Raw genomic sequence first — 24,941 nt, 5'->3', positions numbered from 1 at the left:
AACGGACTAAACGTGTTCAAAAGGTGTTCGTCACTCATCCTGAATTTAAGGACATTGTCTAAAAACATAGGGACCGGCCCGACAAACGTTTCACAGGTCGAAAGCCTATTGAGTCCAAATACCCTTTTGCGCAGGAACTAATCAAGGACTGGCTTCAGTCTCCCTCCGTGGATCCTGCCGTATCGCACCTCGCTTCAAAAATGCTCCTATCTTTTGTCTTTATCTTTCATCCGTCAAAAACCCTACTGGCCGTCAAATTAACTACCTGGCTCGCTCTGTCTTCGAGGCCACTGCAGCGTCACTGCTTCCATCTTTCGCCGCCACTGGGGTGGCTAAGGCTATGGTCGCTTGGGCTGAGGTGCTTACCACCACCGTCCACGACAGTAATCTTCCTCCAGAGGCGGTCAACCTGGCTAACCAGATAGCACAAGCTGGAGACTTTGTGGTTAACGCCTCAATACATGCGGCCAATTGCGCTGCACAGGCAGCCGCAAATGCTATCTCCATCAGAAGAGCCCTGTGGCTTAGAGATTGGCGAGCAGATTCTGCTTCCAAAAAATCATTGACATCTCTTCCCTACTAAGCTGGTCACTTATTCGGAGAAAAGTTACACCAAATTATTTCTGATGCAACCAGAGGAAAAAGTAAATTTCTTCCTCAACAAAACCTACACTGCCGTTTCGGTATCAACAACAACCTCGATTCCGGCCCTTTCGCAGCAATCCCAATTGGTCATCTACTCCTCCCTGATCAGCACGAGCCTCGCGCGGAGACAGAGGTTCCCAGGTTTCGTACAGGCCTTACCATAGCTCGAAACCCAGACCTAGTACGTCTGGATCTAAGGGATCCAGATCCTCTAGATCTTCCACTCAATGACTCGTTGCAACATCCGGAGGACATCGACAAAGTAGGCGGCCATTTGCTTTCGTTCTGCCAAGCCTGGCTCTCAGTTGTCCACGACGAGTGGGTCAGAGAACTGGTGTCCTCCGGATACAAGACACTTTTGTTATCTTCCTCCGACACGTTTTTTCCAGTCGAGTTCTCCCACAACAAAGGCAACGTTTTTTCTTCAGGCCATAAGGGCACTACAAGGGGACGGAGTCATCATTCCGGTCACCCAAGACCAAAGGTTCAAGGGGTTTTACTCGAACCTATTCGTGGTCCCAAAAAAGGATGGATCGCTGCGACCGATACTGGACCTAAAACTTCTCATCAACTTTATAAAAATCCAACATTTCAGAATGGAATCTCCGTTCTGTCATTGCGTCCATGAAAAAGGGAGAGTTCCTAGCATCCATGGACATCAAGGATACTTACCTCCACATCCCAATCTTCCCTCCTCACCAACAGTTCCTTCGCTTCGCTTTTCGAGAGGAACACTTTGTTTGTGGCTTTACCCTGCGGCCTCGCCACCGCTCCCCGAGTTTTCACCAAGGTCATGGCAGCTGTCATGGCAATCCTTCATGCTCGGGGAGTGGTGGTACTCCCGTACCTGGACGATCTGCTGATAAAAGCTCCATCATATCCAGCTTACGAGGAGTCCGTCGCTATCACAGTGGATACTCTTTCTCGCCTGGGTTGGAAGATAAACTTCGAAAAATCTTCTCCGATCCCGGCTCTGCTTATTTCATTTTTTGGAATGACACTGGACACTTCCGTGGCCTGGTCATTCTCCCTCCAGACAAGGCCTTGGCCTTGCAGCAGGGAGCACGGAGTCTCTCCCGCCCAGTTTCCCACTCCATTCGTTAAAGCATGCGCATTCTCGGGAAGATGGTAGCAGCCATAGAAGCGGTTCCGTTTGCGCAATTCCACCTCTGTCCCTTATAACATGCGCTGCTGTCGGCATGGAACGGGAACTTGTCTTCTCTCGACCGTCTGTCTCCACAGGTCAGGCAAACCCTCAGGTGGTGGACGCTGAAGTCCTCCCAGAACCAAGAAAAGTCCCTTCTCCCAGTGCATTGGCTGGTGGTGACCACCGATGCCAGCCTCTTGGGCTGGGGTGCAGTCAACCACCACACAGCTCAGAGCTGGTGATCCACTCGGGAATCGCGTCTCCCCATCGATATCCTGGAAATACGAGCGATCAGACTAGCCTTGCTCAGTTTTCACCTTTTCCTGGCAGGTCATCCCATCAGAATCCAGTCCGACAACGCTACAGCGGTAGCGTACATCAACTGTCAAGGGGTAACCCGCAGCAAAGCAGCCATGCTCGAAGCGACCCACATCCTCCGTTAGGCCGAGAGCCACCATTCGCCCATATCGGCGATTCACATACCAGGTGTGGAGAATTGGGCGGCGGACTTCCTCAGTCGCTAGGGTCTCGCCTCCGGCGAATGGCATCTCCACCCGGAAGTTTTCCACCAGATTTGTCTTCGCTGGGGGACTCTGGATGTGGACCTTATGGCTTCAAGACTAAACAACAAGGTCCCCCGATTCATTGCCCGGTCCCTCAATCCTCGAGCCGTCGGAGCAGACGCACTGGTCCTGCCGTGGCATCAATTCCGCCTCCCGTACATTTTTCCCCTGCTACTGAAGGTCATCAAGAAGATCAGGGCAGAGAGGGTTCCGGTGATCCTAGTTGCACCGGACTGGCCGGGCATGGTACGCGGAACTGGTTCAGCTGGTTGCCGACACCCCCTGGCGGCTTCCAGATCACATGGATCTTCTCTCTCAGGGCCTGATCTACCACCAGAACTCCAGGGCCCTGTCTTTGACGGCGTGGCCGTTGAATCCTGGATTCTAGCCCAAGCTGGATTCTCCCCTAGCATGATCAGTGCTAGGAAACCCGTGTCCATGCGCATTTTTTCACCATACCTGGTGAATTTTCTTCGCATGGTGCAACGCCCATGGGCGGCCTCCTCTGGTATTTTCCATTCCTTCCATTTTGGAATTTCTCCAATCAGGACTATAGTCCGGTCTCGCACTTAGCTCACTTAAAGGACAAGTATCCGCGTTGTTAGTTCTATTCCAATGAAAAATTGCACCCAGATTACCGGTTAAGACGTTCATTCAGGGAGTTTCACGTGTGGCGCCTCCCTATAAAATGCCTTTGGATCAATGGGATCTTAATTTGGTCCTTGGAGCTCTTCAGGAGGCCCCTTTCGAGCCACTGCAGGACGTCTCTCTGAACTTCCTTTCCTGGAAGGTAGCTTTTCTAGTGCCTATTACGTCAATCAGGCGAGTTTTGGAGTTGGCGCGCCTCTCCTGCCGACCCCCGTTTCTGATTTTTCATCCGGATAAGGTAGTTTTGAGGACTTCCCACTCTTTTCTACCCAAGGATGTCTCTACTTTTCACCTCAATGAAGAGATTATTCAGCCTTCATTCTGTCCGGCACCAGTCCATCGAGTTGAGAAAGCTCTGCACACTCTTGATGTGGTTAGGGCTCTTCGACGGTACGTCTCAAGGATGGCTTCCTTCCGCAAGTCGGATGTCCTGTTTGTGCTTCCAGAGGGACAACGGAAGGGTTTTCCCGCTTCCAAGGCTACTCTAGCCAAGTGGATCCGATCGGCTATTCAGGAATCCTACCGTGTTAAGGGTGCTCTTATCCCAGCAGGGATTGCGGCCCATTCTACTCGGTCAGTGGGCGCCTCTTGGGCCATTCGGCAGCAGGCAACAGGTCTGCAAAGCTGCGACTTGGTCCAGCTTGCATACTTTTACAAAGCATTACCACATTCATTCCTTTTCTTCTGCAGACGCTGCCCTTGGCAGGCGCATTCTGCAGTCGGCAGTAGTACCTTAGTGGTTAGCTTGTGGTACATGGGGTAATAGCAGCTATGTTGCTCCCCACCCAGGGACTGCTTTAGGACGTCCCATGGTCCTGTGTCCCCCAATGAGGCGTAGGAGAAATAGGGATTTTTGTGTACTCACCGTAAAATCCTTTTCTCCGAGTCAATCATTGGGAGACACAGTACCCACCCTATCGGCTTGTTATTACTTCTTTGGTTTTGACATAAAACAATAAAACTATGTTTAATACTCCTACTGAATTAATACCGAACTGGTTGAATATTGCCCAGTGAGAGGGTGTATACTGCAGGGGAGGAGTTATCTTTCTGAGTTAACTTGGTGTCCTAGTGGCAGCAGCATAACACCCATGGTCCTGTGTCCCTCAATGATTGGCTCGGAGAAAAGGATTTTACGGTGAGTACACAAAAATCCCTATTTCTCTTATGGTCGGTGTGACTTTTCAGGATCTCAGCTTGGGGTACTACGGACCCGGCTGGTAGAACACAGGACTGCTTTTTTGACCATCAATGAAACCTGAGACGTCTTAAAGGGCCACTGTCGCCCCCTCCAGCCGTTATAATAATAATAATTTTTATTTATATAGCGCCAACATATTCCGCAGCGCTTTACAAATTATAGAGGGGACTTGTACATACAATAGACATTACAGCATAACAGAAATACAGTTCAAAACAGATACCAAGAGGAGTGAGGGCCCTGCTCGTAAGCTTACAAACTATGAGGAAAAGGGGAGACACGAGAGGTGGATGGTAACAATTGCTATAGTTATTCGGACCAGCCATAGTGTAAGGCTTGGGTGTTCATGTAAAGCTGCATGAACCAGTTAATTAATTTATTTATTTTTTTTTTTTTTAATATAGGCCACACAGGGATCGTTAGGTTAATGCATTGAGGCGGTAGGCCAGTCTGAACAAATGAGTTTTTAGGGCACGCTTAAAACTGTGGGGATTGGGGATTAATCGTATTATCCTAGGTAGTGCATTCCAAAGAATCGGCGCAGCACGTGTAAAGTCTTGGAGACGGGAGTGGGAGGTTCTGATTATTGAGGATGCTAACCTGAGGTCATTAGCGGAGCGGAGGGCACGGGTAGGGTGGTAGACTGATACCAGAGAGGAGATGTAGGGTGGGCCGTTATAAACTAAAAGAGCCACCTTGTGCAGCAGTAATGCTGCATTCTAACAAGGTGGCTCTTTTCGTTTTTGGTTCATGTATTCCCAAAATAAAGCGTTTTGAAACTTATCCAAAATACCTTTCTTTATCCAGGGAGGCGGGTCCTCACTCCCCAGCTTGAACCGCTACTCTGCCGTCACTCAAATCTTCAGGGGCTTTCGGCGCCGCCCCCTCCGCGCTGTTTTCGCTTCAAAACTGGCGCCTGTTCTGTGTACTACTGTGTTGTGCAGGCGCAGTAAGCTCTGGCCGTCTGACGTCCCAGCCAGGCTTGCAGACTGCGCCTGTGCGGGCAGTGCGGCCACCCACCTTGGTAATCCCTGCCCCGCAGTGTATTATGCACAGTGCGGGGCTGGGATTCCTGGGCATGCGCACTGTGTGTGTCAGCGGGGGGACCTGGGTGAGTGGCTGACACACGCAGTGCGCATGCCTAGGAATCCCAGCCCCGCACTGTGCATAATGCATAACACACTGCGGGGCTGGGATTACCGAGGTGGGTGGCCGCACTGCCCGTACAGGCGCAGTCTGCAAGCCTGGCTGGGACGTCAGACGGCCAGAGCTTACTGCGCCTGCACAACACAGTAGTACACGGCGCAGGCGCCGGTTTTGGAGCAAAAACAGCGCGGAGGGGGCGGTGCCGAAAGCCCCTGAAGATTTGAGTGACTGCAGAGTAGCGGTTCAAGCAGGGGGGTGAGGACCCGCCTCCCTGGTTAAAGACAGGTATTTTGGATAAGTTTCAAAACGCTTTATTTTGGGAATACATGAACCAAAAACTAAAAGAGCCACCTTGTTAGAATGCAGCATTACTGCTGCACAAGGTGGCTCTTTTAGTTTATAACGGCTGGAGGGGGCGACAGTTGCCCTTTAAAGAATCCAGATTGGAACAATCGGTTCACCTGGCCACATACCTCACTGTTCTGTTACCTTCCTAAGCTTCTCATTGCCTCCTCACTGTCGGGGCCTTTCAAAAGTGGGGAGCCACTGGTGGGGGTATGCGACACTAGAAGCAGCTCTAATCCCTGCGAGTCAGTGGAAGGGGGAGACTCTGTAATTTGCACCATCTTGGGTATTTGCTGGGACTGTTCTATTGTGTGTTGGTGGTTCAATAAATTATTGCCGCACAGTTTTACCCTCTCCCTGTGTTGTCTGAGTAGTGTGCCCACTTTAAAAGGAGAGCGGGCGTTCGGCGGGAAAATGCCTGGTCCATGAGGTTCCAGCTAGCGGACCTGGGCGCCCACCAATCCCCCATGTGTCCACAGCTTGTTTCACACATCCTGATATTTTTAGTAGGTGTGATATCCATGGCCGTGTGTGTAATACTTGCGACACACAAGGGGCAACCATGTGCCACACCGGTACCGCACGTACCCGTGCCTGGGAAGCAGCGGTACTGTTAGTCGGGTTGGTGTCAGGTGCTGAAGACGGCACCCATCATTTCCCCTGCTCTGCCGGCGATCAGTGCAAGCAGGGGAGAATGTTGACAGTTATATTCAACTGAAAACTGAGAGCAGGCGGCGGGTGATGGGAGTATTCATCAACCGCCACCTGCGCTATAAATAATGAAATTTTAAAGAACGGTGTGGGCTCCCCTATATTTGTGATAACCAGCCAGGCAAAACCGGCTGCAGGCTGCTACCCTCAGCTGTCAGCGTTAGCAAGGCTGGTTGTCATGAATAGAGTGGTCCCCACACTTTTTTTTTTAATATTATTATTTAAACAATTAAAAAAAACAACAAAAAAAGTGTGGGTGCCCACCTGTCTTTTGACAACCAGCCAAGCTAAAGCAGACAGCTGGGGGCTGGTAAGGGGTGATGGATATTCTCCCCCCCCCCCAGACTAAAAATAGCAGCCGCTCACTGACATTGCCTGCACTCACGGTTATTAGCGGCAGCAGGTGTAGGCTGATGGGAGTAATAGTCTCATCAACTGCCACCTGCTGTCGCTGTTATCAGTTGAATGTAACTCCTCATTCTCACACTGATCGCCGACAGAGCAGAGAAGAATGAGAGCTGTCTCGGGCAGCGGTACTCGTCACACTGATGACATCCCTGTGTGTCCTATGTGTGCGGGACGTTTTGTGGCCCATGAGCTGTCGTCTTTTCCAGCAGCGCCCAGTGGTTCCTTGTTTTACCTCTTCACTTTGCTGCCATTATTGCTCTGGCCAGCGTACTTTTCAGGCACAAGGAGGTGCAGCCCCTGGTCTTTGAAGATTCAGTCTAGTGACTACCATAGAAATAAATCTATAAATTCTCACTTTGTGGTGTCGTGCATTTATTTGGCTTCTGCTTTCCGGGATCTTGTTCTCTAGATTGCTGAGGATGTTAGTGGTCAGTTACTTATGGTCTGGAAGTTGCCCTCTCTGCATCGGATATTGTTACAAACACATGAATCCCCTGTAATATTATTAACTACTTATTGTATTATTATTACATTTTTATGCTGGATTAAACAATACTATTTCACAAAGAATGAGTGTTTGCAGTACGTCTGGCGATTGCCGGCATGTTTGTACGGACCTATAATTGTGGACTTGTTTTATTGATTCTTGACCCTTATAGAATGCATCTTTTTGGCACACAATAGATTGGTTTATGTAGGAGAGTGTAGTGACCATGCCATGTACAGAGAGGGAGACTAGGTAAGGTGTCCCGGGCATGTCCCTGTGGGATGCGATTAAAGGGCTGCCTTCCATCTTTGCCCTGACTTATCATAAGAAAAAAAAGGTCTGCTGGCCCTGTGCAGCACAAGATGAACAGACAGTGAGTAAGGCACATGGCAAAACACTTGTCAGGGAGATGATTTTTAAGCTTGTTTAAAGGGGTTGTTGTCCAGGATTAAAATCTGCAGTCAATGTATGTTACTGCAGACTTCTAAATCCTCAGTGTGCACGGTGCATGCTGTCAGGATTCTCCATTGTGGGTGGTCAGGTGAAAGCAAGGATGTGTTTGGCGTACATGAGGTCATGGTGCCGACTAGACATGCGTGACTTCACTCCATTAACTTGTATTCCGTGAGGCTTGACACGTCTAGTCGGAATGTGGCTGGTAAGATGCAAATCTCATCCTTGTGGGCTCTTGGCTCCGGAGAATCCTGACAGCGCACAAAGCACACCCGGTTAGGATTCCGAAGTCTGTCACAGAAATGGACTGCAAAACTGGCCAAAAATAATAGTTCTCATTAGCACATCGTCCTACGTGCACAATAACCTGTGCAGCAAATAACATGGCATTCTATGGGCACAGAATGAGTGTATTAACAATCGTTCTGTGCACATACAATTCCAGACAGCAGCCTAACCAAGCCCATCGGCTTTATAATAGCAGATCAGTGGTCTTTTATTGACCGCCACAGGCCCGTCTAAAGGGGACCTTAGAGGACAGTGTAGTATATTCACTGTAAAAGCCATGTCTTGCATAGTTTTACTTTTCTCCTATAGATCTGTGTGGTTTATTCAAATAATTTTAAATATTTTTGTTAGTAGAGAGTACTTTTAGTAAAACTTATCTTGCTTAAAAAGTCATCTTGAAGAAATCCGGGCGAATGACAACCCCCCGCTCTGCGTTCCTGATCTGCCATCTTCCCAAGATCCAGTCCTTCAGAGCAGACCAGACTACAGCGCCATTTTACACCGCCAGGGGGCAGTATTTGACTGCATGGAAATTGCGGTATGTTTCATGCTTGCAGAAAATGTCTTTTCATTTTGAAAATGTTAGTGTTGTTGTCCCATCAAATGAACAAGAGATATTAATTGTTTATTTGTTAATACATCTTTTGTATTAGATTTAGAATCAGATTTAACACCTTCATGACTGAGCTTTTTGCCTTTTTATTTTTGTTTTTCTCAGAGCTATAACTTTTTTTTTTTTTTTCTGTCCGCATAACTCTATGCAAGCTTGTTTTTGTTTGTTTGCGGGACGGGTTGTACTTTTGAATGACCTCGTTCATTTTATGATGAAATGCTCCGGAAAGCATGACAAAAAAATTCAAAGTACGTTGAGATTGCTAACAAAAAAAGTGCAATTCCAAAATTAGTTTTTTGGGGTTTTGATTTACCATGTTCACTATACATTAAAACTCACCAGGCAGTATGATTCTCCAGGACAGTACGATTATGTAGATACCAAATCTGTATACACTGTGTGCAGAATTATTAGGCAGGTTGTATTTTAGAGGATTATTTTTATTATTGATCAACAACTGTTTTCAATCAGCCCAAAAGACTCATAAATATGAAAGCTTAATATTTTTGGAAGTTGGAGTGGGGTTTTTCTTAGATTTGGCTATCTTAGGAGGATATCTGTTTGTGCAGGTGACTATTACTGTGCAGAATTATTAGGCAACTTAATAAAAACCAAATATATTCCCATCTCCCTTGTGTATTTTCAGCAGGTAAACCAATATAACTGCACAAAATATAGAAATAAACATTTCTGACATGCAAAAACAAAACCCCAAAAAATTAGTGACCAATATAGCGACCTTTCTTTATGACGACACTCAGCAGCCTCCGTCCATAGATTGTCAGTTGTTTGATCTGTTTACGATGAACATTGCGTGCAGCAGCCACCACAGCCTCCCAGACACTGTTTTCCCTCCCTGTAGATCTCACATTTTATGAGGGACCACAGGTTCTCTATGGGGTTCCGATCAGGTGAACAAGGGGGCCATGTCAATATTTTTTCTTCTTTGAGACCTTTACTGGCCAGCCTCGCTGTGGAGTAGTTGGAGGCATGTAATGGAGCATTGTCCTGCATGAAAATCATGTTTTTCTTGAACGATACGGACTTCTTCCTGTACCACTGCTTGAAGAAGTTGTCTTCCAGAAACTGGCAGTAGGTCTGGGAGTTGAGCTTCACTCCATCCTCAACCCAAAAAGGTCCCACAAGTTCATCTTTGATGATACCAGCCCATACCAGTACCCCACATCCACCTTGCTGGCGTCTGAGTCGGAGCAGAGCTCTCTGCCCTTTACTGATCCAGCCTCTGACCCATCAAGAGTCACCCTCATTTCAGTCCATAAAACCTTTGAAAAGTCAGTCTTAAAGGGAACCTGTCACCTGAATTTGGCGGGACCGGTTTTCGGTCATATGGGCGGAGTTTTCGGGTGTTTGATTCACCCTTTCCTGCCTTACGCAGGCGTGTACTACGGCGGACATAGAATGAACTTCAATCCAATATTGCGGCCAGCATGCAGCCAGTGGGTAAGGAGAGGGTGAATCAAACACCCGAAAACTGCGCCCATATGACCGGTCCCGCCAAATTCAGGTGACAGGTTCCCTTTAAGATATTTTTTGGCCCAGTCTTAACGTTTTATCTTATGTTTCTTGTTCAAAGTTGGTCGTTTTTCAGCCTTCCTTACCTTGGCCACGTCCCTGAGTATCGCACACCTTGTGCTTTTTGTTACTCCAGTAACGTTGCAGCTCTGAAATATGGCAAAACTGGTGGCAAATGGCATCTTGGCAGCTTCACGCTTGATTTTCCTCAATTCATGGGCAGTTATTTTGCACCTTTTTGCCCAACACGCTTCTTGCGACCCTGTTGGCTATTTGCCATGAAACACTTGATTGTTCGGTGATCACGCTCAGAAGTTTGGCAATTTCAAGACTGCTGCATCCCTCTGCAAGACATCTCACAATTTTGGACTTTTCAGAGCCCGTCAAATCTCTCATCTGACCCATTTTTTCCAAAGGAAAGGAAGTTGCCTAATAATTAAGCACACCCTATATATTGTTTTGATGTCATTAGACAACACGACTCCTCATTACAGAGATGCACATCACCTGCTTTACTTAATTGGTAGTTGGCTCTCAAGCCTGAACAGCTTGGAGTAGGACAACATGTTAAGAAGTATCATGTGATCAAAATACAACTTGCCTAATAATTCAGCACACAGTGTAAGTCACTGACATCTATGTACCGTATATACTCGAGTATAAGCCGACCCGAGTATAAGCCGACCCCCCCCTAATTTTGCCACAAAAATACTGGAAAAACTTATTGACTCGAGTATAAGCCTAGGGTGGAAATGCAGCATTTACTGGTGAATTTCAAAAATAAAAATAGATCATTATTTCCCCATAGCTGTGCCATATAGTGCTCTGCACCGTTCATACTGCCCCATAGCTGTGCCATATAGTGCTCTGCACCGTTCATACTGCCCCATAGCTCTGCCATATAGTGCTCTGCACCGTTCATATTTCCCCATAGATGCTCCACATAAATCTGTGCCGCTGCAATAAAAAAAAAATGCCATACTCTCCTCTCTTGCTTGCAGCTCCCAGCGTCCGGTCCCGGCGTCTCTGCGCACTGACTGACCAGGCAGAGGGCGCCGCGCACACTATATGCGTCATCGCGCCCTCTGACCTGAACAGTCAGAGCGGAGCGACGCCGGGAAGATGGAGCGGCGCCCGGCGTGTGGAACGGGGACAGGTAAATATGACATACTTACCGGCGTCCGGCTCCTTCTCCCGGACAGCTGTCTTCGGCGCCGCAGCTTCTTCCTCTATCAGCGGTCACCGTTACCGCTGATTAGAGAAATGAATAGGCGGCTCCACCCCTATGGGAGGTGGAGCCGCCTATTCATTTCTCTAATGAGCGGTCCCACGTGACCGCTGAAGAGGGGAAGAGCTGCAGCACAGAAGACCGTGGGACGGCAGGGGGAGCACCAGGATCGCTGGAAGCAGGTAAGTATGCCTCAGCGCCCTCACCCACCGACCCTGCCACCCACCCTGACTCGAGTATAAGCCGAGAGGGGCACTTTCAGCCCAAAAATTTGGGCTGAAAATCTCGGCTTATACTCGAGTATATACGGTACTTATCTATTCTATCTATTCTACACTGTTGGCTCCTGCTGTGATATTATTCTACGTCGCTGCTGAATTGACAGCCTTTCTTCTATTCTTCTAGCTCTATATATACAAAACAAAAAACAATTTTTATAAAACATTAAGCTTAAGATTAATAGGGGTGCCCAAACCGTATATAATCGAGCATAAGCCGACCCGCGTATAAGCCGACCCCCCTAATTTTGCCACAAAAAACTGGGAAAACTTAATGACTCGAGTATAAGCCTAGGGTGGAAAATGCAGCAGCTACAGGTAAATGTCAAAAGTAAAAATAGATACCAATAACAGTGAAATTGAGACATCAGTAGGTTAAGTGTTTTTGAATATCCATATTGAATCAGGAGCCCCATATAATGCTCCATAAAGTTTGATGGGCCCCATTAGATGCTCCATATTAAAATATGCCCCATATAATCCTGCATAAAGGGTAATAAGGGCCTCATAAGATGCTCCATAGAGATATTTTCCCCATATAGTGCTGCACAAATGTTATGGTCCCATAAGATGCTCTGCACAGCCACTTGCCCCTTATAGTGCTGCACAAGTGTTATGACCCCATAAGATGCTCTGCACAGTCACTGCCCCTTATAATGCTGCACAAGTGTTATGGCCCCATATAGATGCTCCGCACAGTCACTTGCCCCTTATAGTGCTGCACAAGTGTTATGGCCCCATATAGATGCTCCGCACAGTCACTTGCCCCTTATAGTGCTGCACAAGTGTTATGGCCCCATAAGATGCTCTGCACAGTCACTGCCCCTTATAATGCTGCACAAGTGTTATGGCCCCATATAGATGCTCCGCACAGTCACTTGCCCCTTATAGTGCTGCACAAGTGTTATGGCCCCATATAGATGCTCCGCACAGTCACTTGCCCCTTATAGTGCTGCACAAGTGTTATGACCCCATAAGATGCTCTGCACAGTCACTGCCCCTTATAATGCTGCACAAGTGTTATGGCCCCATATAGATGCTCCGCACAGTCACGTGCCCCATATAGTGCTGCACAAGTGTTATGGCCCCATATAGATGCTCCGCACAGTCACTTGCCCCTTATAGTGCTGTACAAGTGTTATGGCCCCATAAGATGCTCCGCACAGTCACTTGCCCCATATAGTGCTGCACAAGTGTTATGGTCCCATAAGATGCTCAGTACAGTCACTTGCCCCATATAATGCTGCACAAGTGTTATGGCCCCATAAGATGCTCCGCAGAGTCACTTGCCCCATATAGTGCTGCAGAAGTGTTATGGCCCCATAAGATGCTCCGTACAGTCACTTGCCCCATATAGTGCTGCACAAGTGTTATGGCCCCATAAGATGCTCCGCACAGTCACTTGCCCCATATAGTGCTGCACAAGTGTTATGGCCCCATAAGATGCTCCGTACAGTCACTTGCCCCATATAGTGCTGCAGAAGTGTTATGGCCCCATAAGATGCTCCGCACAGTCACTTGCCCCATATAGTGCTGCACAAATGTTATGGCCCCATAAGATGCTCCGTACAGTCACTTGCCCCATATAATGCTGCACAAGTGTTATGGCCCCATAGAGATGCTCCGCACAGCCACTTGACCCATATAATGCTGCACAAGTGTTATGGCCCCATATAGATGCTCCGCACAGTCACTTGCCCCATATAATGCTGCACAAGTGTTATGGCCCCATAAGATGCTCCGTACAGTCACTTGCCCCATATAATGCTGCACAAGTGTTATGGCCCCATAAGATGCTCCGCACAGCCACTTGCCCCTTATAGTGCTGCACAAGTGTTATGGCCCCATATAGATGCTCCGCACAGTCACTTGCCCCATATAATGCTGCACAAGTGTTATGGCCCCATAAGATGCTCCGTACAGTCACTTGCCCCTTATAGTGCTGCACAAGTGTTATGGCCCCATAGAGATGCTCCGCACAGTCACTTGCCCCATATAATGCTGCACAAGTGTTATGGCCCCATAAGATGCTCCGCACAGTCACTTGCCCCATATAATGCTGCACAAGTGTTATGGCCCCATAAGATGCTCCGTACAGTCACTTGCCCCTTACAGTGCTGCACAAGTGTTATGGCCCCATAGAGATGCTCCGCACAGTCACTTGCCCCATATAATGCTGCACAAGTGTTATGGCCCCATAAGATGCTCCGCACAGTCACTTGCCCCATATAATGCTGCACAAGTGTTATGACCCCATAAGATGCTCAGCACAGCCACTTGCCCCTTATAGTGCTGCACAAGTGTTATGGCCCCATATAGATGCTCCGCACAGTCACTTGCCCCATATAATGCTGCACAAGTGTTATGGCCCCATAAGATGCTCCGTACAGTCACTTGCCCCTTACAGTGCTGCACAAGTGTTATGGCCCCATAGAGATGCTCCGCACAGTCACTTGCCCCATATAATGCTGCACAAGTGTTATGGCCCCATAAGATGCTCCGTACAGTCACTTGCCCCTTACAGTGCTGCACAAGTGTTATGGCCCCATAAGATGCTCCGTACAGTCACTTGCCCCATATAATGCTGCACAAGTGTTATGGCCCCATAAGATGCTCCGTATAGTCACTTGCCCCATATAATGCTGCACAAGTGTTATGGCCCCATAAGATGCTCCGCACAGTCACTTGCCCCATATAATGCTGCACAAGTGTTATGGCCCCATAAGATGCTCCGTACAGTCACTTGCCCCATATAATGCTGCACAAGTGTTATGGCCCCATAAGATGCTCAGTACAGTCACTTGCCCCTTACAGTGCTGCACAAGTGTTATGGCCCCATAAGATGCTCCGTACAGTCACTTGCCCCATATAATGCTGCACAAGTGTTATGGCCCCATAAGATGCTCCGTATAGTCACTTGCCCCATATAATGCTGCACAAGTGTTATGACCCCATAAGATGCCCAGCACAGCCACTTGCCCCATTTGCTTTTGCTGCCATAAAAAAAAAAAAAAAAAAAAAATCACATACTCACCTCTCCGTCACTCAGGACCCCGACACTTTTACCTGATCCTCGTGCGGCTCCGTCTTCGGCACTGACATTCAGCAGAGGGCGCGCACTGACTACATCACCGTGCCCTCTGACCTGAGCGTCACTGCTGAAGACAGAGCGACACCCGGACCGAGGAGCAGGTGACTATCGCGCAGCGCAGCGCTCCCCCTCCCCGTATACTTACCTGTTCCTGGCGCTGTGTCCCTGCTTCTTCCCCGGCGCTGCATCTTCTTCCTGTATTGAGCGGGCAGCGTTACCGCTCATATACAGTAATGAATATGCGGCTCCACCTCTATGGGAGGTGTAGCCGCATATTCATTTCTGTAATGAGCAGTCCCACGTGACCACTCAATACAGGAAGAAGCTGCAGCGCTGGAAGAAGCAGGGACGTCCAGGGACCGCGCCGGGAGCAGGTAAGTATAATTACACAGCCCCCGCTCCCCCTCCCGTGCCGACCCCCGGCGATACCTCATTAAAAAAAAATAATTTAATCGTACTGACCCAAAGAATAAAACTGCCGTATCAATTTTAGCACACGCATTATGGTATAAACGCAACCCCCTCCCCCCACCAACAAAAAAATTCTTGAATTGCTGATCTTTGTTAATTCTGCTTCCCAAAAATCGTAATAAAAAGCGATCAAAAAATGTCATGTGCCTGAAAATGATAACAATAAAAACGGCAACTCATCCCGCAAAAAAACAAGACCTCACATGACTCTGTGGACCAAAATATGGAAAAATTATAGCTCTGAAAATGTGGGGACGCTAAAACTATTTTTTGCAATAAAAAGCATCTTTTAGCATGTGATGGCTGCCAGACATAAAAAACCCGCTATAAATAATAAATCAAACCCCCCTTTATCACCGCAACGTCATCGAAGGTCCTTCACTCACTGCATTCTTAAAAACGGAGGCAGACGCTAGCAGCGCTGAGAGCCGTCCGGGCGAGGGTGAGTATATTTTTTATTTTTATTCTTTATTTTTTACATGAATATGGATCCCAGGGCCTGAAGGAGAGTCTCCTCTCCTCCAGACCCTGGGAACCATCCAGGATCGCTCCCTGCACACGCCGTACCCGGCGTATAAGACGACCCCCGACTTTTGGGACAATTTTTAGGGGTTAAAAAGTCATCTTATACGCCGGAAAATACGGTATTTGCTTGGTTTTATGTGTTGTATCTAGCTTCCATCTGTTCTATACATCTAAGATTGTTGACATTTTTCTGAAGGCTGGCAGCAGGTGCGTCAGTCACAGAAATGGAGAAATAATTTAATATGTCAGGAAGAACAGCTTAAAATTCTGGCAATATGTGCTGTGCAAGGTAAAATACTTAGTGCCAAAAATGGAGCATTTATGAGATTTCTCAACGCCTGTTGTGTTCCTTGGGGTTTCTTCACTTTGCTTTTTACATTAAACTGATTTAAAGGACACTTTTTGGCATTTTGTCATTTGCCACTTGCCCTCTTTCTTGCCAAACCATTTTGGGTTGTTTTTTTTTTTTTTTTTGGAGCATGTGCTAAAGTTCATACTAAGATATACAACCCCTGGCAAAAAATTATGCAATCACCAGCCTTGGATGTTCATTCAGTTGTTTAATTTTGTAGAGAAAAGGCAGATCACATTCATGGCACAAAACTACCGTAATTTCTTCCTCAGAATTGAGTGATTCCATAATTTTTCCCCTATGCTTGGTTAAAAAAGTAACCATTTACTGACTACCACATTTTTTGTTCTTGATTTCTTTTACTGTTTCTTAAAGCCAGAAAGTTGCCATTTGAAATGACTTTAGTTTTGTGCCATGTCTGTGATCTGCTTTTTTTTTTTCTACAAAATTAACCCCTTTCTGACCTCAGAGGGGACAGTACGTCTGAGGTCAGATCCCCTGCTTTGATGCGGGCTCCGGCGGTGAGCTGTTTTGTACAGCTGACATGTGCCCGCAATAGCGGCGGGTGGAATCGCGATCCACCCGCCGCTATTAACTAGTTAAATGCCGCTGTCAAACGCTGACAGCACTATTTAACTAGCACTTCCGGCCGTAAATATGCACATCTCTGACCCTCGTCATTCAATCGGGGGTCAGCGATGCGTCAGCATGACAACCAGAGGTCTATTGAAGACCTCTATGATTGTTGATGCCAGATTGCTGTGAGCACCACCCTGTGGTCGGCGCTCATAACAATGCAACAATTCTACTACATATGAGCGATCTGAGCTTCGCTCCTACGTAGCAGAGGCGATCGAGTGGTGCCAGCTTCAAGCCTCCCATGGAGACTATTGAAGCATGGCAAAAGTAAAAAAAGTTTTAAAAAATATGAAAAAAAATATAAAAGTTTCAATCGTCCCCCTTTCGCCCCATTCAAAATAAAACAATAAAAAAAAATCTAACATACACACATTTGGTATCGCCGCGTTCAGAATCGCCCAATCAATAAAAAAAAGGATTAACCTGATCGCTAAACGGCGTAGCGACACAAATTTGAAACGCCAGAATTACGTTTTTTTTGGTTGCCGCGATATTGCATAAAAATGCAATAACGGGCAATCAAAAGAACGTATCTGCTCCAAAATGGTATAATTAAAAATGGCAGCTCGGCACTCAAAAAAATAAGCCCTCATCCAACCCAAGATCAAGAAAATTGGAGACACTACGGGTGTCGGAATATGGCGCAATTTTTTTTATAGCATAGTTTGGTTTTTTTTTTTCACTGCTTAGTTAAAAAATATCCTCGACATGTTTGGTGTCTATGAACTCATAATGACCTGGAAAATCAAAATGTCAGTTTTAGCATTTAATAAACCTAGCAAAAAAGTAAAACAAAAACCCATTGTTGGATTGCACTTTTTTTGCAATTTCACCACACTTGGAATTTTTTTCCTGTTTTCTAGTACATGACATGCTAAAACCAAAGATATCGTTCAAAAGTACGGCTCATCCCGCAAAAAATGAGCCCTCACATGGCCATATTGACGGAAAAGTAAAAAAGTTATGGCTCTGGGAAGGAGGGGAGCGAAAAACGAAAATACCCCTGGTCATGAAGGGGTTAAACAACTGAATGAACATCCACCAAGGCTGGTGATTCCATAATTTTTGCCAGGGGTTGTAGAAGTAATCATTGCCTAATTATTTTCCCTGGCTAAGGCCGGCTTCACACAGCGTTTCGTGGTTTAAGGATAAACCTTGATGGAAGGACCGGCCGCGTGTCTCCTGACCTGAACTCTGCTGCCTCATTTATGCCTATAAGACTATTAAATAGTTCAGGAGACCCGTGACCGGCCCATTCATAGTGGGCCACCTTCATTTCATCAGCTATGGGGGAATTGTTGCAGAATCTTTGTTGGGCAATCTTGACTATCAGTTGTTGTAAAAAAAACAAACAGATGAGCCCCTGGCAAAAAAAAAAAAATAATTGTCCGTTGTATCTGCCATCAATCAGTTGAGTATTATGGCTGTCCATTGTATTCTTATAAATCACCAAATGTCCCAACAATCACTTAGGGCACTTCAAAAACGCTATAACAACATTAGTCCCATAAAAATCACAATGGGGCCAAGAAGAGATCCCACAAATTCAAAGATTAAAATATTTTTATTGTCAATAAATACAACATAAAAGAACTTTTGATATATTCAAGAATAACCATACTAAGGGACGCCACAAATCAATATAGACTTCGGTATTAATCATATAGCAACCAACTGCATTTCATACATAGTAATGGATAACAAAAGATCCTATATCAATAATGCTGAAAATATACCAGCTAAAGTCTATACTCCAAAGAAAGTAAGTAGGTGGAGATCAGCAGCATTTCCATACACCCAGGACCCTAGAAAACTGGATCCAAATGCCACAAACAGAATATCCAAACCACCCCGAGTCGTGATAAACACCAATGTAATATTCTTAACCAGCCTCAGTATACCGGGGAGGTAAGACTGCTTTATGGAAGGTATATTACCTGATGCAGAGCTTCACCGGGCGTCTCCTCACCCCGACGCGCGTTTCGCCGCCAGCTTCTTCCGGGGGCGCTGTATTCTTATGCCTCATTGGAGGAGGGTAAGGGGAAATGAGAAGTTGATATCTGTATGGTTGGATATTGGCATACTTTCTCCTTTCTTACACTAGGCAGATTTATAACGATGGGTGCTGGACATTTTTTATGGTCAAACTGAAGGGCTTGGGCTGATCAAGCTTTTGACCGTTACCATTTTGGTAATTGACCAATATAATCTTAATTTTTCCTGTAACGTGAAGAGGAGTGTTGTAGGACTGTCTAATTTTTTGAGAAATTAAGGCCCCCTTACACATTATATAGCTGGTGGTCCAATGATCTTTCCTGGCTTCCCGATACACAGGAATGCTCGATTTAGCCAAACGCTCCAGGGTTCTGAGAGAGCCTCAGCCAAACTCCTAATTGTTTGCTGCCAAAGGATTGACCATTTACAGTATAAAAGTCCCCGAATCCACCTCTTCCTTAACATCCTCTTTCTGTAGGCCACCATGCACATTCGATGGTTGGTCAATACCTCTGAAATCGGTGGGTTAGTTTGACACTTATCTAATGTGTATAGGGTGTGGGGGGCAATAGGCCTCAGGTTTTATATGGGTACCATTTTGATGGGATTGCAATTGCTGTAATATGGCTTCTGGAACTTATACATTAAAATATCATCTAGTTTAAACTTACAGTAGCACATTCATTACATGGTTTTATACATTTTTACTGTATTTCAGATGGATAATCTTCAACAGTCAATCAATTTGTTAAACTCCTTCTTAAATGAAAATACCTCCAATTTAAAGCAGTTATCGACACAGCTGAGTAAGTCTTCTGTCATTTGGATGTTTATACAGTGAATACTTGAGGTTTGCGTGTCAAAAGGAAAAATATAAACTTTTCTGCTTTCATTTGCAGAATCCCAATCTTTTAATCCGATAGAAGACTCTCCAGTCCGAACATTTTTGAAAGTTTGCAAAAAATAAACGTGAAGTGGAGATCTATTGTCATTGTGCGGTGACATTGTTGAGAGGATGACTTGTATAGCTTAAGTCTTGATTCACTGTAGATATGCAGTAAATGATGTAAATGTATTGATATTTGTTTTTGTACTTAGTCTTAAGTGCTTTCTACAGACATATATTATGATGTTTAAGCTGAGAAAAGACACAAGTCCGTCCTATAACCCTCACATGTTCAACCAGAGGAAAGCAAAAAATTCAAGAGGCAGATAATGATTGCCCCAGTTTAGGAGGGTATAAAATTCTCTATTCCAGATATGGCAATCGGTCTAGTTCCCTGGATAAACTTCCCATCCCTAGCACTCATAACCTGAAATACATTTTCGATTAAGCAATTGCGGCCCTCCTTGAACTTGCGTAATTAATCAACCATTACAACTTTGGGTGGACCGAGAGTTCCATCGTGTCACTTCTCTTACAGTGAAGAATCCATACTTTCACTACTCATACAATACCATATGGAAGGGAGGACTAGAATGTGGAATAAAATATAACCTTTATTGGTAAATTCTAAAATGTGACAAAAAACCAAAATGACTGCAGTGGCACCATGTATTCAAATGGGGAACATATATATTGGACTATTGGGTGTCCTAGGAAAGTATCCAACAAAAGTGGTCCCAATGTATAAGGACCGGAAATTCTACTTCCTCTCTAAGGGACATTGGCCAGAACCCTATTTAATTCAATGGCCATTAATTCCACATGGACAATCACTTCACTTTAATGTATTTGAAGGTCAAAATATATGATGGTCTATAAGAACTAATGTGTCATATCTTAAATGTAATGGTGGATGCTTCCTTCTGGCCGAAGCTGGGATGAGTGGTGCCTGCTCAGTGTGGCGTCGTAGTCCGCGCATACACATACGGCACTGCCTCTGTACAAATCCCTAGTTAGACCGCACATGGAGTACTGTGTCCAGTTTTGGGCACCGGTGCTCAGGAAGGATATAATGGAACTAGAGAGAGTACAAAGGAGGGCAACAAAATTAATAAAGGGGATGGGAGAACTACAATACCCAGATAGATTAGCGAAATTAGGATTATTTAGTCTAGAAAAAAGACGACTGAGGGGCGATCTAATAACCATGTATAAGTATATAAGGGGACAATACAAATATCTCGCTGAGGATCTGGTTATACCAAGGAAGGTGACGGGCACAAGGGGGCATTCTTTGCGTCTGGAGGAGAGAAGGTTTTTCCACCAACATAGAAGAGGATTCTGTTAGGGCAGTGAGAATCTGGAATTGCTTGCCTGAGGAGGTGGTGATGGCGAACTCAGTCGAGGGGTTCAAGAGAGGCCTGGATGTCTTCCTGGAGCAGAACAATATTGTATCATACAATTATTAGGTTTTGTAGAAGGATGTAGATCTGGGGATTTATTATGATGGAATATAGGCTGAACTGGATGGACAAATGTCTTTTTTCGGCCTTACTATGTTACTATGGCACCATTTTATTGAAGACTGTCTATGCGAGTTTTCAGACGCCGTGTCTTCAACAAAATGGCAGTGGATATCGCAGTATGACTGGCACCATTTTATGGAAGACTTCTACGACAATGTCAACATAGCAGTGGACACGCTCTGACCATCCTCATTATCCCTATGGCCGATACGCGTACACTGCTATTTTGACACTGTAGTAGATTACTTCAAGAAAATGGCACCAGAGTTGGATCATGCGCAAACCGTGATCTTCGGCGCCATTTTATTGACGACACTGTATGAATGTACCAATAAAAATGCTCACCACCCAGGCGTAGAACAGGTTCAATAGCTAGTAATTCCATAATAAAACCAACTAGTATGGAATAATATTTTGTATATATACTGTGGTGCTGGAGATGGATGTTATCAATACCATGCCTGGCAATACGAACAACAAATCTAGCCATACATGTCACTCAACTTGAAGATCATCAAGCTATGACTTGCCTACTTTTCCCTCTTTGTATGATGTGTCCATTCACTGGAGAAGAAAAGCCGCGGAAACACCATCACGTGTTTCTCAACGCAAGCAATAAATAGCCAGGTCTTTCACCGGGAAGGAACAACCACAGGAAGGGCAGCATCCAAAAAGGAAAACCACCTATGCCAAAACATGGTATCCTTCCACAGACAACTGTTTCGGGGTATTTGCCCCTCATCAGTGTGGAGTAGGAAACTGGCTATTAGGAGCAGTGCCTAGTAAAAGGACTATAAACATAAGAATGAATGATCGCGGGAAGATCAAAACATCCAACACCGCGGAGACACCATCACGTGTTTCTCAACGCAGTGATCCAGAACACTGCCCCCGTACCTTATGGGAAATATGGAAATGCATGTAGAAAAGCCGCGGAGACACCATCACGTGTTTCTCAATGCAAGCAATAAATAGCCAGGTCTTTCACCCGGATGGAACAACCACGGGAAGGGCAGCATCCAAATGAGGGGCAAATACCCCGAAACAGCTGTCTGTGGATGGATACCATGTTTTGGCATAGGTGGTTTTCCTTTTTGGATGCTGCCCTTCCCGTGGTTGTTCCTTCCCGGTGAAAGACCTGGCTATTTATTGCTTGCGTTGAGAAACACGTGATGGTGTCTCCGCGGCATTTCTACATTCATTTGCATATTTCCCATAAGGGATGGGGGCAGTGTTCTGGATCACTGCATTGAGAAACACGTGATGGTGTCTCCGCGGTGTTGGATGTTTTGATCTCCCCGAGGTCATTCATTCTTATGTTTACATTCACTGGAGAAGGCAAATCATGGTCATTATAACAGAAAGAACAACAGCAACCCAATGGCTTGATACTATGAAGATAATGACAGAAAACCCTGGTGGACCTATCTAGGCTTGCATAAGATCAATCTTCCAACAGATTGTTCATCCATCAAGACGCCATGGCCAAGATCAAGCTGAAGATGGTTAAATAAACAAAACTCACTGCTTGTGCAATAAATAATCAATAGTCTCACTGCCCATACAATTGAAAATGAACTTTTGTCCCTGTTACAGGCCCAGATGTAAAAGCTCATTATACAGATCTCTACTGTTCCCTCATAAATTGTACATTGTAGTAGGATCGTCCCTAAGCCTTCATTTTTCTCAAACTGAGTAACCCCATATTTGATAACCTGTCTTGGTATTAATTACCTTAATTCTAGACATCGTATTTTTCCTTAATGCTGTGTAAATACCTGAAAACCTATCTCTTCAGGAAAGCCTACAATTACCAAGCCACCGCTGCCGCCGCTAGAGCCGCTGCCACCTCACCCCTACCTTCTGTCTCTTTCCCACTATCCCATAGAATGGAAGTCCACAAGGACAGGGTCCTCTCCCCTCTGTACCAGTCTGTCACTGTAAACCTGTTTACTGTAAATATCTATAACCCTGTATGTAACCCCTTTCTCATGTACAGCACCATGGAATTAGTGGTGCTATATAAATAATAATAAATATTATCCCCATGTGTCGACATACTGCTACGTCAAGGGTGCACAACTTCAATCCTCAAGTGCCACCAACAGTGCATGTTTTCAGGATTTCCTTAACCTTGTACAAGGTGTTGGACTTATCGCCTGTGCAACAACATTACTAAGTTGAAGGCCTTGATCATAGCTCTACTCCAGTCGACATCTGTGTTAAAAAGTAACTAGACCTTTTGAAGAAAATTTTCACATCTCATCCTAACGATTACAAGTTGATTGGTTGGGGTCCAGGTCCTGAGACTCCCACTGGTTGCTTAAACCTCCTTCCTCTTCCCCGTGAGTAGCGTGGCCCAGGAGCGCTCATAGGTCCGAGCTGAACGTGGGCACACAGAGCAGGGTGTACATTCTGTAAAATGCATAGACTTCATAACCAATTCTTTCTATTGTATCCAAACTTCGGGCTATGTGCGTCATTCGGTAGGAGCAGTGTGCCCCTGTCTCCTGAACCACGCTCCTCTTGGATTTGAGGAAAGTTTCAGGCAATCCGTAATTGTCAGGAAAGGGACCCCCACGGATTTTGTTTGTAATCATTAGGGCAATGAAATGTGAAAAAAATATATATATTTTAAAGATTTATGTACACTTAAAAGAATTTTGTCTAAATACATAACCTAATGTATGATATTGGTGAAACATTTTTTTTTTTATAGTAAAAAAATAAACCAACCCAGACTACTTTATTTTATCAACCAAGAAATCTACATCATTCTTCCTGTAAATTTACTTGTGAATCTGTTAGCAGAATTTCATTTCCCACGCCCTCACTTAACCAAACCTACATGGCAGTCCATTACTGAGAAATCAGTGTTTGAATAGTTAAAGCTGATATAAAATGAGGCTGAAGAGCTATTGGTGGATCTAAGGCCTCTGTCACTTCAGCTCTGTTTCCCAGAGCCACCTACTGCTTGATTGACAGCCCCTATGCTGTGTGACTCCCAGATAAACGAGAGGTCTGTTAAGTGGGAGGAGTTTGTGCTCAGCGGGGAATAGAGCTGGAGTGACAGAGGCTTCTGATCTACCTTCGCTCTTCAGCTTCACTTGCATATCAATTCAAACACAGATTTCTCAGCAGCAGATGAATGGTCTGGCCATGTTAACCCCTTCATGACCCAGCCTATTTTGACCTTAAAGACCTTGCCGTTTTTTGCAATTCTGACCAGTGTCCCTTTATGAGGTAATAACTCAGGAACGCTTCAACGGATCCTAGCGGTTCTGAGATTGTTTTTTCGTGACATATTGGGCTTCATGTTAGTGGTAAATTTAGGTCAATAAATTCTGCGTTTATTTGTGATAAAAACGGAAATTTGGCGAAAATTTTGAAAATGTTGCAATTTTCACATTTTGAATTTTTATTCTGTTAAACCAGAGAGATATGTGACACAAAATAGTTAATAAATAACATTTCCCACATGTTTACTTTACATCAGCACAATTTTGGAAACAAAATTTTTTTTTGTTAGGAAGTTATAAGGGTTAAAATTTGACCAGCGATTTGTCATTTGTACAACGAAATTTACAAAACCATTTTTTTTAGGGACCACCTCACATTTGAAGTCAGTTTGAGGGGTCTATATGGCTGAAAATACCCAAAAGTGACACCATTCTAAAAACTGCACCCCTCAAGGTACTCAAAACCACATTCAAGAAGTTTATTAACCCTTCAGGTGCTTCACAGCAGCAGAAGCAACATGGA

General features: G+C 45.4%; 1 protein-coding gene across 1 annotated transcript in view; it reads left to right on the top strand.

The window, feature by feature from the left end:
* Window positions 1-23,914, top strand: part of DSN1 (DSN1 component of MIS12 kinetochore complex) — a 69,996-nt gene extending 46,082 nt beyond the window's left edge. The window contains exons 8-10 of the mRNA XM_069767047.1: window positions 8,433-8,580; window positions 19,486-19,573; window positions 19,667-23,914. Coding sequence (XP_069623148.1) covers window positions 8,433-8,580; window positions 19,486-19,573; window positions 19,667-19,734 — 304 coding nt within the window. The 3' untranslated portion in view covers window positions 19,735-23,914. The remainder of the gene's footprint in view (window positions 1-8,432; window positions 8,581-19,485; window positions 19,574-19,666) is intronic.
* Window positions 23,915-24,941: the final 1,027 nt, after the last annotated feature.

The sequence above is a fragment of the Ranitomeya imitator genome, chromosome 4 (assembly GCF_032444005.1).
Source record: "Ranitomeya imitator isolate aRanImi1 chromosome 4, aRanImi1.pri, whole genome shotgun sequence".
Taxonomy (NCBI): Eukaryota; Metazoa; Chordata; class Amphibia; order Anura; family Dendrobatidae; genus Ranitomeya; species Ranitomeya imitator.
Note: the sequence above shows the minus strand (reverse complement) of the source record. Positions and strands in the feature narration are given on the sequence as shown.